This window comes from Plecotus auritus (assembly GCF_963455305.1).
Source record: "Plecotus auritus genome assembly, chromosome: 8".
NCBI classification, from domain to species: Eukaryota; Metazoa; Chordata; class Mammalia; order Chiroptera; family Vespertilionidae; genus Plecotus; species Plecotus auritus.
In genome coordinates, this window is record NC_137782.1 from 72,873,600 (window position 1) to 72,887,924 (window position 14,325).

At 39.8% G+C, this 14,325-nt stretch overlaps 1 protein-coding gene across 1 annotated transcript in view; it reads right to left on the reverse strand.

Annotated features, from left to right (window-relative positions):
• Positions 1-831: 831 nt before the first annotated feature.
• Positions 832-14,325, reverse strand: part of PAK5 (p21 (RAC1) activated kinase 5) — a 265,152-nt gene continuing 251,658 nt past the window's right edge. Inside the window, exons 8-10 of the mRNA XM_080684532.1 lie at positions 7,570-7,695; positions 5,655-5,789; positions 832-3,078 (exon numbers count right to left, since the gene is read on the reverse strand). Coding sequence (XP_080540658.1) covers positions 2,923-3,078; positions 5,655-5,789; positions 7,570-7,695 — 417 coding nt within the window. The 3' untranslated portion in view covers positions 832-2,922. The remainder of the gene's footprint in view (positions 3,079-5,654; positions 5,790-7,569; positions 7,696-14,325) is intronic.

The window sequence follows — 14,325 nt, forward strand, 5'->3', positions numbered from 1 at the left end:
ATCAGGTTCAGCTCTACCCTGATGCCTTCACCCTACAGAAAAGGAGCCATACCTCCCTTTTATTCCCTCCATGGTGTATGCCTCCAATGCATTCTCTAGGTTGGGCCATCCCATTGCTTAGCTAAATGGATTGCCATGTTCCCTGTTCCTTTTCTATGGTCCATCATCACCAAAGGAAGCTGATGTCTCCTTCCATGCCCTGCAATGGCTTTGGGGACCTGCCTGGGGAAGGTTACCTCCATCTTTCTCTTCCCTGGCATACTACATCCTTTCTCATCATGCTATCTCAGGCTATTCCCTGAGGGTTTTCACCTTCTGAAATTTCTAGTTGAGAAATGAACTCTTTATAGACAAGTGTCCCTCTCAACTTCATGGTTTAAATGTTAATGTCTCCTTTGTCACCCATTCAAAAAGGGGAAGAGGGACACTCCCTTCCAGGCTATTAGAGACCTCTCACCACACCTTCTTTAATGCAAAAAAATCTCCTTTTTATGTTTTTTTGTTGTTGGTAAAAGCCTTCAGATCAGTTCAGCATCTTTGGAACAGGGAAGTGAAGTGGGTGTCTTTAGCTATGAAACTGGCTTTCCTTGAACTTGGCTTCAAGAATTTAATAATTATTTTCCTCAATAGTGGTATCTACAACATAGTTTTACATTCTTTGTAACCTCTGGGGATGGGAATATTTGTCTTTGGCTCATGTCATCATGATGTTACGCATAACTTTATACCAACTCAGTTGCATTTCCCAAGATCATAATGAAACCATTCTTGATTACTCAAGAAAACAAATTTGGGGAAATCAGTAGTTTCTAATAACAATGCAAAAAAAGGCAAACATTTATTTTTATTTGCAAGTGCAGTTTCTGCCAATAGTTAGTGCTCACAAAACCTTAAGCTACAGTAGCTTTCGGTAAACCCAAAGAGTAGTTTAAAAAAATACCCAGTGATAAGAAAATTACAGAAAAATTTCCAGTACACTGTCAAAATGTTTGGAATCCAAAATCCACTATTTTCTGCAATGGTTTTAATATTTGTCCTGGTTAAAAAGAGATTTTTCTTTTCTTTCTACTACATAGTCCTGCCTAAATTAACACAATCTGTTCCATGAATTTTTAGGACTGCCATTTTCTAAATTTAGATTGTTTTTATTATTACATATTTATATTAATATCTTAATATTTTACATAAAACATTGACTTGTTGAGTTTTATGAAATAAAATTACAGATTTTATTTATGGTTAGGCATTTCCAGTTTTGGGGAAGACTGAAAATCTAGTCAGTCGAAAGTCATTTTATGCCTTTTTTCCCTTTTAACTGTAATAAATAATTAGCAATCTATTAATTACAAAAAAAATCTTAATTATGCTTAGAGCAACCAGAGCATTTTCACAAATTTAAATTTGTATTTGTTACAGTATGTGAAGTCATTAAGAAAAGCCTCTGGTTTTCCGGTTTGGTAACAAATGGCTTTTGTCTGATGCATAATTAGTGGAAACTAATGATGACTATGTAGCTCTTCCAGAGTTATAAAGGCAAATCTATATTGGCCTACAGTTAACATGCAAATTCACCCAACAAGCAACACAAAATGTAGTAGTCATTCATTGCTATCAACATTTGAGGAGACCTAGTCAGCAGCACAACTCTCCTATGTCAGAAACACATTATAACATGGTCACAACTGAAGTCAGGTCCCACCCTTCCTAATTCACCCTCTAGAATCAGTTCAGCTTCCAGCACAATACATGAACTACAGCGATCAACACTGCGGTACGAAGGTAAATGCAGACAAGAGTTTGGTGTGCTAGCATACAGAGTTTTCAAACAGTGACAAACGAAACCAAACATCCTGCCCTGTTCTATCTCCTTTCCCTTTGTGAGACTGGAAATCTCATAGCCTTACTGAAACCTTCAACATGGGGATCCCAGTCCAATGATCCTAGCACTGAAATTGTTCCTTGGGAGGGAAATTTGGCCACAAGGGGACGTAATACTCATTTGAGACAGGGCATGGGGGTGGTGGTGGCAGGGGTGGGGGTGGGGTCGGGGGAGTGGGGGAGGAATACCTGCTGTGCAAACACTGGTTTGTGACTAACAGCCTTAAAGGGAAATGTGATTTTTCCAAATATTTAGCTTTGTCCCAAAGAGTAGTTTGGTGGTATCCTGTGGCTCAAATATTATTTTTGGTTGGATAAATGAAATGCGCACCACCATCACCATCACTCTTAGTGCTTCTTCCATCACATAAGACACTTGTTAAGATAAGAAAGATATTCTACTAAAGCTGACGGTGATTGAGAGTCATTGAGTATTCAAAGTTCCTAAGAATCGTTGGTTCTCTTAAAGGGATAAAAAAGTAGGAAAGGCTTTGTTCAAACTCTTGCTAGTAAACAAGTATTACTTCAACTGATACAATGGCTACACAACATCAAAGTACTATAAATTATCAAAACTATCGTACAGAAAAATTACAAATTCATTGCAAAATACATTACACTGCTACCATTAAGAAAAAAGTGCTTTTTGTTTTCCTTCCTTTTTTTTTTTTTTTTTTTTTTTTTTTTTTGCCAGAAAAGTATTCTTTCAATATAGAAAATCCTATGTGTTACCCTGCATGTGGCTAGGATGTATCGTAACGGAGTTTGTACTGAGTCCTTCTGATTTGCTGGATGAAGGGCTGAAAAATATAATGATGACTTATGAAAGCCGTGTTCCCAATGAGCATGCCAGCTGTCAGTGGAGAGATGCAGATTAAGACACAAGAAGATGCCCTGGTCTGTTAAACCCTGCTGGTCATCACACTGTCCCACCGATCAGCTGGTTAGAATGCACAGGCCTTTGCATGTTCTGTGGTTTCCTCATGTTCTCCTGAATTATTCTCGTGTCCTTCTCTGGCTTTGTCACCTTTATGGATCCTCTGCTCAGTGATGCCTGTACTGTCTCATGAGGGGAACGATGCAAGAAGGTGGACCTGCCAGTTTCAAGAACGGATGTCCAAGGAGTTCCTGGGCTGTGGCTCTCTGAGAGGGCTCCCTCACCAGCATCAGGTCGAGGAATCCCCGGAGCACGGAAGAAACCTGTGAAAACAGTGACAGCATCCTGAGGGCTGACACAGAGAGCTCACCCAGTTTCCCTGCAATGGTTCCCCAGCGAATTCCCAGAAAAGTCATTCTACCAATCATTCCAGAAAATCAGCTTGAGGAGAAAGATGTTGTGTGTAGAGAGTGCCTGGGAAGGCACATGGGCATTCTTTAATTATTGTCAGCTGAACCCAGTGGCGTTGGCAAAGCCACGCCCTGGGAACACGCTTTGCCAAAAAGGCAAGGGTGTTGTCAGCTTGACCTTCATTTCAGCCCAGGTGTATCGAAGTGGGTTTTGATATGTAAATCCAGTCTAGCACAGGGAATGGGGGAATGAATACGACCCGGGCCCACCCAAGCTCCTTTATCTTAAGTTTTTGGTGAAAGCTTCCTGGTATTTGGGGTATAAAATAAACACTCTGCATTGGCTCTGGGTCACTGTCTCTCCATCAGAAGAGGGCAGCGGTCCACCCGGTCCCAGCTTTTTCCTTCTATCTCTGTGTCTTGTCTCTTTCTTTTATTTCTCAATCCCCAGCTCCTCTACTCGAAGAACCGGATCATCTCTCTTTCCATGCTGGACGCGGAAAAGAGAGACCCCGCCATAGTTGTGGAAGCAAAAGCAGGTATTACCATTATTAACACATGATGTTTTCCTTACTTTCTTCATGTTTGAAATAATAGGAATGAATGGCAATGCAATGAAGAATGACAATTTATTTACTAAATAAAAATATAACGGTAAGAGTGGTAATAGCAGCTGTTATAAGGTGCTTACTATGCGCTGCACTGGTCATACTTGTTTGATGAAGTGTGGTATAAACACGCACTAGTTTCATTTTCCCAACGACTACAACCATCAGGTCTTTGTGAAATCCCCTTTTGTGAAGGAACTTGTTTCCTGCAAGGATATTTCACGAGGATAGCATTTTTTCCCCTTTAGTTTCTTTCCCTTTAATTTTGAGGAACAGCTTACATACATTCAAGTGTGTAAACATTAAGTATATATTTCACAGTAGGGTTTTTTAAAACATATATTTACACTTATTTACTCTCCTTCTCGATACAAATATAGAACATTGCTCATTTTAGGAGGCTAGCGTGGGCCCCTTTCCCATCAATACCCATTTCCCTGCAGGGGCTCACCACCATCCTGACCTCCAAAAGCACGAATTAATTTCACTTGCATTTGTGCTTTATAGAAATGGAGTCATATAGTTATAGACTGTCAACTTTTCTGTCCGGCTTCTTTCACTCTTCATTGTGTCTGTGAGACTCATCCCTGTGCAGCAAAAGTCGTATTATGTATCCATTTGGGAAACGGCCTGGGGCAGTTTCCAGGTTTTGACCAGTTGGACTAAAGCTGCTCTTGTACTTGAATTTGGAGGACATTACACTCGTTCATAGTGGGTGTGGGCCATTTTGATGCCATACTATTTTAACCACATTTCATTATGTAAACTTAGCCCAATGCATGAAGCGTTTCAAACTCCTGTTCAATTCAGTCTCCTTTTTTTTTTCTTTTTGCCTGGTCCTCACAATCTATATGAATAATCCTAGTGGGGCTCTTCCCTAAGATTCAGGGGAGAGGGAAGAGGAGATGCTATCATTACAAACTAGTCTCCTAGTCTCCCTATAAGGCAGCTCCACCTCTCCCTCTTTTTGCTGTGAGAGAGATAGGAGGGGACGTGGGTGTGGGGTCAGTGTTTAGAGTACTAGTGCTGTGGAATGACCTTCTCAGAAAGCCCTGCCCCCACTGGTGGCCACCTCAGCGATGGTTCTTCAACTTAGCATCATTTTTCCTGAGGGTGGCCCTACTTGGAAAGCAGGAAAGACTACATCATCCCTTGACCATGTCCTTCATTGCCCTGCATGGTATAGCCCTGCCTACCTCTTTGACACCATCCTTTCTCTTTGCTCACTTTCTCAGCATATAAGCTTTCCATCTTGGCTTGGGACTTTGCACTTGTCTCTCTGCCTGGGACATGTTTCTCCCAGATCTTTGCTTGGTTTGCTCCTTCTTTCCAATTTGGGTGATCCCTCCCCAGAAAGGGCTGCTTTCACTCTTTAACCTAAACGAGCTCCCAGGGCCCTCACCTACACACTCCATCACATCACAGTGCTTTATTTGCTTCATGGCATGTACCAATCTCTGAAATTATTTTGTTCAACCATTTGTTTGTAGTTTATCTGGCTTCCCAACTAGAATGCAAGCTCTATGAGAGTCAGGACATCTGGGGTCGTGCACTGTGATATCCCCAGCAATTAGAACAGTTCCCGGCATGTAGCCAGAGCTCAATGAGGGAGTGTTAAGTTTCCTCTTCTAGCCAATCCTATGAGAGAGGAGCCAACCTTGGCCCATTTTACAAAGGAACTTCAGAGATGGAGAGGCTGAATCCCTTGGCTAGTCAGTGATTAGGAAGAGCAGATATTTGAATCCAAGTAACTCTAATGGAAAGTCCCTGCTTGTAAACCAGGATCTACTCCTGGATCTGATGAGCTAGTCTTTAAAACGTCAGGGAGACTGATAAATCCAAGAACGATTTTGAACTTCAGCAACAGATGCTGCCTCTCACCTTGTGTAGGTCCTTCACTCTAGGAGGTAAACTGTCCCGGATCCTCCGCATTGCCTGCAGGGGAGGCTCGTTGAAGTAGGGGGGCTCGCCATCAATCATTTCTATCACCATGATCCCCAGAGACCAGATGTCCACCTGTTAGGCACAACCCACTGGTTATTTCAGGCAAGGAGAATGTTTTTGCAATGTTGGATGTCTCCAGGGAACCAAATAGATTCATATTTATTCACAAATTAATGTAGTTTTTTAAATACATTTTTTTTTATTGAGTTCAGAGAGGAAGGGATAGGAAGAGAGAGGTAGAAACATCAATGGTGAGAGAGAATCATTGATCAGCTGCCTCCTGCATGCCCCACTCTAGGGATCGAGTCGCAGCCCGAGCATGTGCCCTGAACAGGAATCTAACTGTGACCTCCTGGTTCATAGGTCCACGCTCAACCACTGCCCAGGCTATGTGGTTTTTTACAATATCCCAACAGTTACAACACAGATTCACAGGCTGAATCACTGAGTTATCAAGTATTTGCTAATGGATTTCATTTGCTTTTCAGATTCAATGGAGACTGATAATTAGGTACACATGAGTGTCCTAACATTCTGAGGCTTTGAACTTTATTTTTTTTACCCTGTTGACTTTGGTGGTTAACTATCTATCAGGGCAGGCGAGAAGAGCATGCAAAGTTTTGTTTTGAACATCAAGAGGAAAGTTACATTAAAACTATAAAAAATAAGAGTTTTGGACATATTCATAACAAACTACGAAGAGCTACATTGCACAACACAATTTATTCTGATTCTTGTATTGATCTTGTTTTTAAAAATAGTTCTCCCCACACATATACTTTGGGGTTCTTTCTTTTGCATCTTATCATTCTGAAGCAGCAGGCACAAAACCCTGTTTTATAAAACCATTTTCAGGAGAAAAGAAGAAGAGGATATGACAAGCAATTCTTTCTGAGTAAAGAATGGGGAGCCAGGACAATGGGAAGCCCTAGCTGTGCCATAAATCCCCAGTTACAGTCACTTCCCTGTTACAGCCTCATTACACTGCTTATCAGTTAGCTGCATTCTTGTTTTAACCTTTGCAGTGACTTTCAATGAGAGTTTATGCTCTTGGAACCACAGGGGAAAAAATAAGTTGAGTGCTCATCCAAGGGCAAGCAAACAAGGGAAAGAGCGCAGAGCCCACCTTAGCTTATGCCAATAGCCTCAGCTCATTGATCCATGCCACCTCTTCTATGCTTCTCCTCTCAGGATCGCCTTCTGCACCATAACATGTGGGAACACTGCCAGCCCAGGAGTGAGCTCCTTGCTCTGTGTGTGTGTTGCCTTGCATGCTGCAGAGCTTCTACTCACACTAGTCCCTCTCCAGAAGGTCCCCTGTTGTCATGTGGCTAAGCCTGATCCCTTAAAAAATAATGAGCAATTGTTTCCATTCCAGAGGAAAGAGAAATTGTGCCATATATTGAAATGTAATATTCCTATGTGATTTTTTTTATACAGGAAAACATTATTGCTCATCCAATTATTACCTCCATTTTGTGGAGCTTTCTCTGACCCTCTATCCTTTGAATCATCACACCTGCTCATCTGTGTGTGTATCCAGCCACTTTTCTAGTTGCATTACCTTGCTCTATGTATGCCTGCCACCGAGGGTGGGGTCAGAGTTTGAATCAATGTCCATGGTATGATCTCAATAAACTCCTCTTGGTCAGTGTTGTGGCAATATTCTCAGTGCTGGCCATTCTCTCTCTGCCACAACCTACTCTGTAACAAGTCCAGTGAATAGGGGTCAAATATAGAGTCAAAGGTCATCACCCTGATAGCCTCTGGTCATTAACACCCTAAGAATTACTATATCCCATCCCTGAACCTATCCAAACCCTGCCTCTCTCATTTGATGTCATCCCCTTACCTCCGTCCCATAAGGTAGCCTAGAAATCACTTCAGGTGCCATCCAGTAGGGAGTGCCAACCAATGATTTTCTCTTAGGTACCTCTTTGGAAACTTGAGCACAGAAACCAAAGTCCGATAACTTTATCTGGAAAGGAAAGGAAAGCAACAAACTTAAAAGTGCTGGCTTGGAGGTAAAGAAATATATAGAAACTTTCACATTCAAAACAAAACAGTCTCATTAATAGGCCTTGGGAATACTATTGGCAGAGGGGTTGTCAGACCCTTTTATTGGGGAAAACTCTCCATTTTAGTAGAAAAACTCTCATGGCCCCACCACAAGAGTTTATATCTTTAAACTCCTGCTGCTTATATCTTTTATAAAATAATGAAACAAAAAAATTTACACATTAAATATACTAAAAGCAACAAACTTGTTAAAATTCAAACCCACAACAGATGAATGTAACAGATGAAGTTTAAGTAAGTTGCTATTCTCCATAAGAGTTTTGTACAAACTTACTGCAGGTAAGGTTCTTTGCATTGAACACATTTAGATTTCTACGGTAACATGAGAGATTCAAATAACCAAACTTATTTCTGTATGTGAATTATTGTAAGGCCTCATTTACAAAGGATGCTTTAAATATTGGCTCCCCTTTTCTTTTTGTTTTCTTCCTTTGTTCATGACAAAGTTACCAATGTGCACATCAGCCTTTTCTCTGGCTCTACATCTGCTGCCTACACCTTAAATATTGGGCTACCTAGGGTTCAGGTCCAAACTCTCACCTCTTCTCTTTTTACACACTCTTGCTGGACACACTTTTGCCTCCCATGCTTAGTGCAGATTTCTCTCCTCCATTCTAAACCTATACTTCATCTAGTCTATGTTTTCATATGGGGTTAATTTTGGTGAAGGATATAACGCCTGTGTCTAGATTTAATTTTTGCATGTGTGTATCCAGTTTTTCCTCACCATTTGTTGAAAAGACCATCTTTGCTTCATTGTATTGCCTTTATTCTCTTGTCAAAAATTAGCTGAATATAATTTTGGGGGCATATTTCTGGGGCGTTTATTTTGTTCCATTGGTCTATTTATGTGTTCTTTTGTCAATACCACCTAGAAAGCTGACAGTGTGGCAGTGTTAGTCCTGGGATTTTGTTCTTATTCTTGAATATTTGTTTGCTATATATTGTATTGATCTTTTGCCTCTGTATAAACTTTCAAATTGGTTTGTGAATATCATGAAATAACAGCTGGGATTTTGACTGGGATTGCATTGAATTTATAGATTAAGCTAAAAGAACTGCAACTTGACAATATTGACTCTTCCTAACCACGAACATGAAATATCTCTCCATTGATTTAGTTCTTTGATTTCATTAATCAGAGTTTTGCACATATAGATCAAGTATATATTTTGTTAGATTTATACCTAAGTATGTAAATAGCATTGTTTTTTTACTTTAAATTCCACTTGATCATTGCTGGAATATAGGAAAGTAACTCCTATATATTAATCATATATCCTGAAACCTTAATATAATTGTTTATTCGTTCCAGGGGTTTTTCTTATTGATTCTTTTGGATTTTCTACATAGACCATCATGTCACCTATGAACAAAATTAATTTTATTTCTTTTTTCCAAATCTGCATATATAGGGTGTCCAAAAAAGTGCATATACACATTTTGAATAATTATAAAGGCAGTGTTTATTAAGATGCATTTCATTTTCAAAATTGAACTATTAGCTGTTAATGTATATACACATTTACTTTTTCTTGTCTTATTGCATTAGCTAGTACTTCTAATCTGATGTTAAAAAGGATTGGTGAGAGGAGATATTTTTGCTCTTTTCCTCATCTTAGTGAGAAAGTATATTCAATCCTTATGCATACCTCAAAGTCCACTTCCCCCAAAATTTTTCTCAGGAGCCTATATTGACCTCTCCCTTTCCAAATCTGAGAGAACTCAGCACTCAATCTTGAATTGTTTTCTGATGCTGATTTTTGTCCCTCTGGATAGAAATGACATTCCTCAAGGGCAGCAGCTCTGCCTTTCACTTGTGAAGACTCAAGAGCTGGAAGAGTAGTAGACACCAAAAAACACATGCTACTAGATAGATTTGATTTTATATTGACACACCCACACGCATATATATGATAGCAGGTCATGTAATAGACACATTGGTGCTCTATCATCATTGATTTACTTATTGAAGACAGCTGTGTCTAGAATCAAAGTTAAATTACGGATGAATTAGGGTAATGATTTGGAAATCATTAATGTGTTTTTTTCTTCTCCCATTTCCTTATTCATGATCTTCTCCTTAATCAGGCCGATGTCAGTGTGGTATGGTTTGGAGTGGAAGGAGATTAGATTACTTCAGATACATGCTAGAGAAAGCTGGTTTAGTGGAAAGGTGATTTTATCAATTGCTTTGACACATCAAGAGCCAAACACAGATTTCCCTGTGGTATGAAGAAGAGAGCTTTGGGCTATGGCAGTTGGTCCATAACTCTTCTTGCCATATTTTAAAAGGAGTCTACAATTCAGAGAAGTAAAAATTCCTACACTCCATCCCTTCTAGCCTGGGATGATTTGCAGAAGAGAACAAAAGAGCAGCGATTTGATTATGTCAGGACTCAACTCTTTATTATACATCACTTCCCACCATTCCAACCAATGATGGTGGGCTTCAGATATATCTGAATAGCATAAATCCCCACACAAAGAAGGGAGAGGAGAAGCCACATGCATCTGTTCTCAGAGGCAATATTCAAAATATTTACTATCTTCATCAGACCGATCAGAATCTAGACATAAAGTTAAGTGGTATCCTGAAGTTATCTTGAGGCATTACCATACTTAATGAGGCAAAGGGGGTCACATACTCCAATGGCTTGAAACAGTGGACATTAATCAATAAGCATTAAAATATTGCAATATTTTAATAATAAATATACTAGTGAATACTAGTTGAATACCAGCCTTGGCTATGCCCAATATGACCTCCATGAAGAGAGTGGGTGGAAGTGAACCTGAAGCAATATTACCGATTCCCGTGAAAGCATCATTCACTTATTTAAGACAGTTGTTTTGATAATTAAATATCTGAATAGCATATACCCCCAAAGAAACAAAGGAGAGGATCTTTGTGTAGTGTGCAGGAATCCAGAAGCTCCACCAAATTTGTGAGGGAATGGGGAAGTACCCAGCACAAGTCTATGGTTGACATGAGGAGGCAGCCCCAAGGATGGCTTTCAAGTCTTGTGGCAGGAGGCTGGAGTTGTGAGGTACAACAGAGGCGCTCTCCTGAAAAGCCCAGCAGCTGATGGAACCTGTTAATCCTCAGTGGTCACTTTTCCAGGTAACAGAATAGGCCAGTTTTGTCAAGGCAGGGACCAGAGAGGAACAAGAAGATAGTCTATCTACTTCACCCTGAGGTCCCATAATCCACATTTGTCCCTTATCCTCCCAGAACTACCTTGAGAAAGATGGGGGTTCTAGGAGTGAAGAGGTAGTAGGTGGTTTTAAAGACTGAGGTTTTAAAGGTATCACTTAAACCTTATAATAATGTGGTTGAACTCTGATAGACAATTTAAATATTTAAGCATACCAAATCTGATTGAAATTTAAAAGATTTTTTTAAAAAAATCTAGTCCATGGAGTTTTGTTTAGAAGTCTAGGTTAGTTTTTAAAATCAATGAAATTATAATTGTGTGTGTGTGTGTGTGTGTGTGCAGTGATTTCTAAAGCTTGAGTATAAGTAAATTTGTAACCCTACTACACAGATGGAAGAGGAGGAACAATTTGGCCAATACATTTTATTTGCCTGTAAATTTAAGAGATCTGCATAATTAAGGAGGTGAGTGCATTTGCATTTTGGTATTGGCAGTTTTTAATGTCACTATCTCTAGTGTGTTTTTCTCTTTCCAGACATAAAAAAAGACCCCAAACCTGCCAGACTAATAATTATCTCCCTGACAAAATGTAAGATGAGAAATGGAAACTTGACACTTGGAAAGCTAGGCTTGTTCTGTTGTAGGAGTGTAAGTGCTTCTGCATAATTTTTTTTTACTCATCCAAGTACATAAAAGAGAAAATTTTCTAAAAGAACATAATTACACACAACATTCGTCCAAATAAATCTGCAAGTAGATAATGAGAACTCAACTAATGGCTATAATAAGGCATTGTAAGCAGATCTTAAAAGCAAATCACATAGACTCTAAGCTGAGCCTCATTTTATTGTACAATGTGTCTACTTAGGAAACCACCTTAGTCCCACTAATGCAGTTAGGCTAAGAGAACTGTAACTAGCACACTGTCTGCCCCCTAAAAAGAGGAGATGAAGCTTGTTCCAGGGGGGCCAGACATCAAACTAGAGCTTAGAGTTCAGAGAAAGCTGCCATTTAAACCTGAGATCCTATCCATCTCAATGTATCCTGGCTGGGAATCAGAGGCCCCATAAAAATATGGAAGGTGGGGCAAAAGAGTCTATTCACAAGATAGCTATAGGTTTATAACAGAAGGTAAACCCACATTCAGTAAATTGCATACAGTATAAAGCATTCTTGTGGTGCAGAAGATACAGTCCCATTCATTTATGTTTGACTTTACTACCTTTGCCTTTGGGGTCAAGTTCATAAAATGTTCTCTATGACGAAGGTCCATAAGTTTGGTACATATATTTTCTTCTATGTAACTTATTGCTTTGGGTCTTTGATCCATTTTGAATTCGTTTTTGTACAAAGAAACAACAAAGAGGCAGCCAACCAAATGGAAGATGATATTTGCAAACAGTAGCTCCAGCAAAGCTTTGAATTTCCAAAATATATAAAGAACTCATAAAACAACACCAAAAACAAACAACCCAATCAAAAAATGGGCAGAGGACCTAAAAATACACCTCTTTCAAGAAGACATATGAACAGCCAATAAATATATGAAAAAATGTTCAACCTCACTGGCAATTAGAAAAATCCAAACCAAAACTACAATGAGATACCACCTAACACCTGTTAGAGTGGCCATTATTAACAAGACAAGCAATAACAAGTGTTGGAGAGGTTGTGAAAAAAAAAAAGGATCCCTTGTTCACTGCTGATGGGAATGTAGATTATACAACCACTATGGAAAGCAGCCTGGCAATTCCTCAAAAAATGAAGAATAGAGCTACCATATGAGCCAGCAATCCCTCTCCTGGGTATATACCCAAAAAACTCGAAATCACGTATGTATTTGAAAAGATATATGCATCCCTAGGTTCATCGCAGCATTATTCATGGTGGCCAAGAATTCATGGAAAAAGCCAACGTGCCCTGCAATAGAGGACTGGATAAAGAAGATGTGGTACATATACACAATGGAATACTACTCAGCCATGATGAAGGATGAAATAGCACCATTTGCAACAACAGAAATGGACCTTGATAACATTATGCTAAGTGAAATAAGTCAGTCAGAAAAAGCTGAGAACTATATGACTTCACTCATATGTGGGATGTAAAACTGAAACTCATGAACACAAGCAGCAGTGTGGTGGTTGCCAAAGGGAAGGGAGTGGGGAAAGAAGGGGGTCCTAATATGTGGTGACAGGAGAAGATCTGACTTTGGGTGGTGGGCATACTGTGCAATGCACAGATGTTGTAACATAGAAACCCACACCTGAAACTTATATGTTCATGTTGACCAATGTCACCCCAATACATTTAATAAATAAATCTTAAAAAGAATTTTTGCATCTGCTCCAGGACTTTGCATGGGTTCATGTTGACCAATGTCACCACAATACATTTAATAAATAAATTAAAAAAATTTTTTGCAACTTTCCCAGGTTTTTGCATGGATGCTTTTGAGCCTGGCTCCCGAGGGCTTCATATAATGCAATGGTACCCAGTGCGCAGCATCAGCATCCCCTGGAAATTTGTTAGAGATGCAGGTTCTTGGGTACCACCCAGGATGACTGAATCAGAATCTCAGGAGGTAGGGCCCAGAGGTTTTGGTGTTCACTGAAGTTTGAGAACCGTTTTAAGAAGAACAATGACCCAGGGACAGAGGAATAGAGAGGTAACGGAAGGGGCCGGACTGATGATGATGCCCCCAGCTTAAGGCCCACTTCTTCAGCTGCCAACCCCACAAAGAGAGGGAGGGCAGCACAGTGGCTAAGCTAGAACAGCATTGGGGCCTCACCCAGTCCCTCTGCCATTTGGCAGAGTGCAGAGAGCAGTAGGAACTTGCCCGATACTGCACAGCAGTATTAGAGCGAGCCTCAAACCTGAGTCTCCTGACTTCTGCTGTGCTTCCTGCATTAGGAAAAGAAACCTCTGTGGAGTGGCAGGGAAGGGGGCACAGATAGAGGTTGGGTGTATCTCCGATTATTGGAAAGGAATGCATTTAATTTGTTATTATACAACCAGCCCTACAAGAAATGCTAAGTGAGCTTTTCAGGATGGAAGGACACTAAACAGTAACTTGTATCTACACAAATAAGGAACACCAGTAATTATGATAGATGCAAGTTAAAATACAGAATAAATGTATTTTTTGTAAAAAAAGAAAGTGATTTAACATGCCCAAATCTCTTTAAGAAGAGCATTTGGGAAATAACCACCAGGTCTTCTTCTAATTATACAATTCTAGTTATTTGAGAGACAAAAAACAAACAAACAAAAAAAAAACACAACAACCCTCAAATTCTAAGGGAGCCAGGCAAATAATATCAATGAATTAAAAGGCCCATGTGGAGACAGTGGACAACAGGGGTACACAG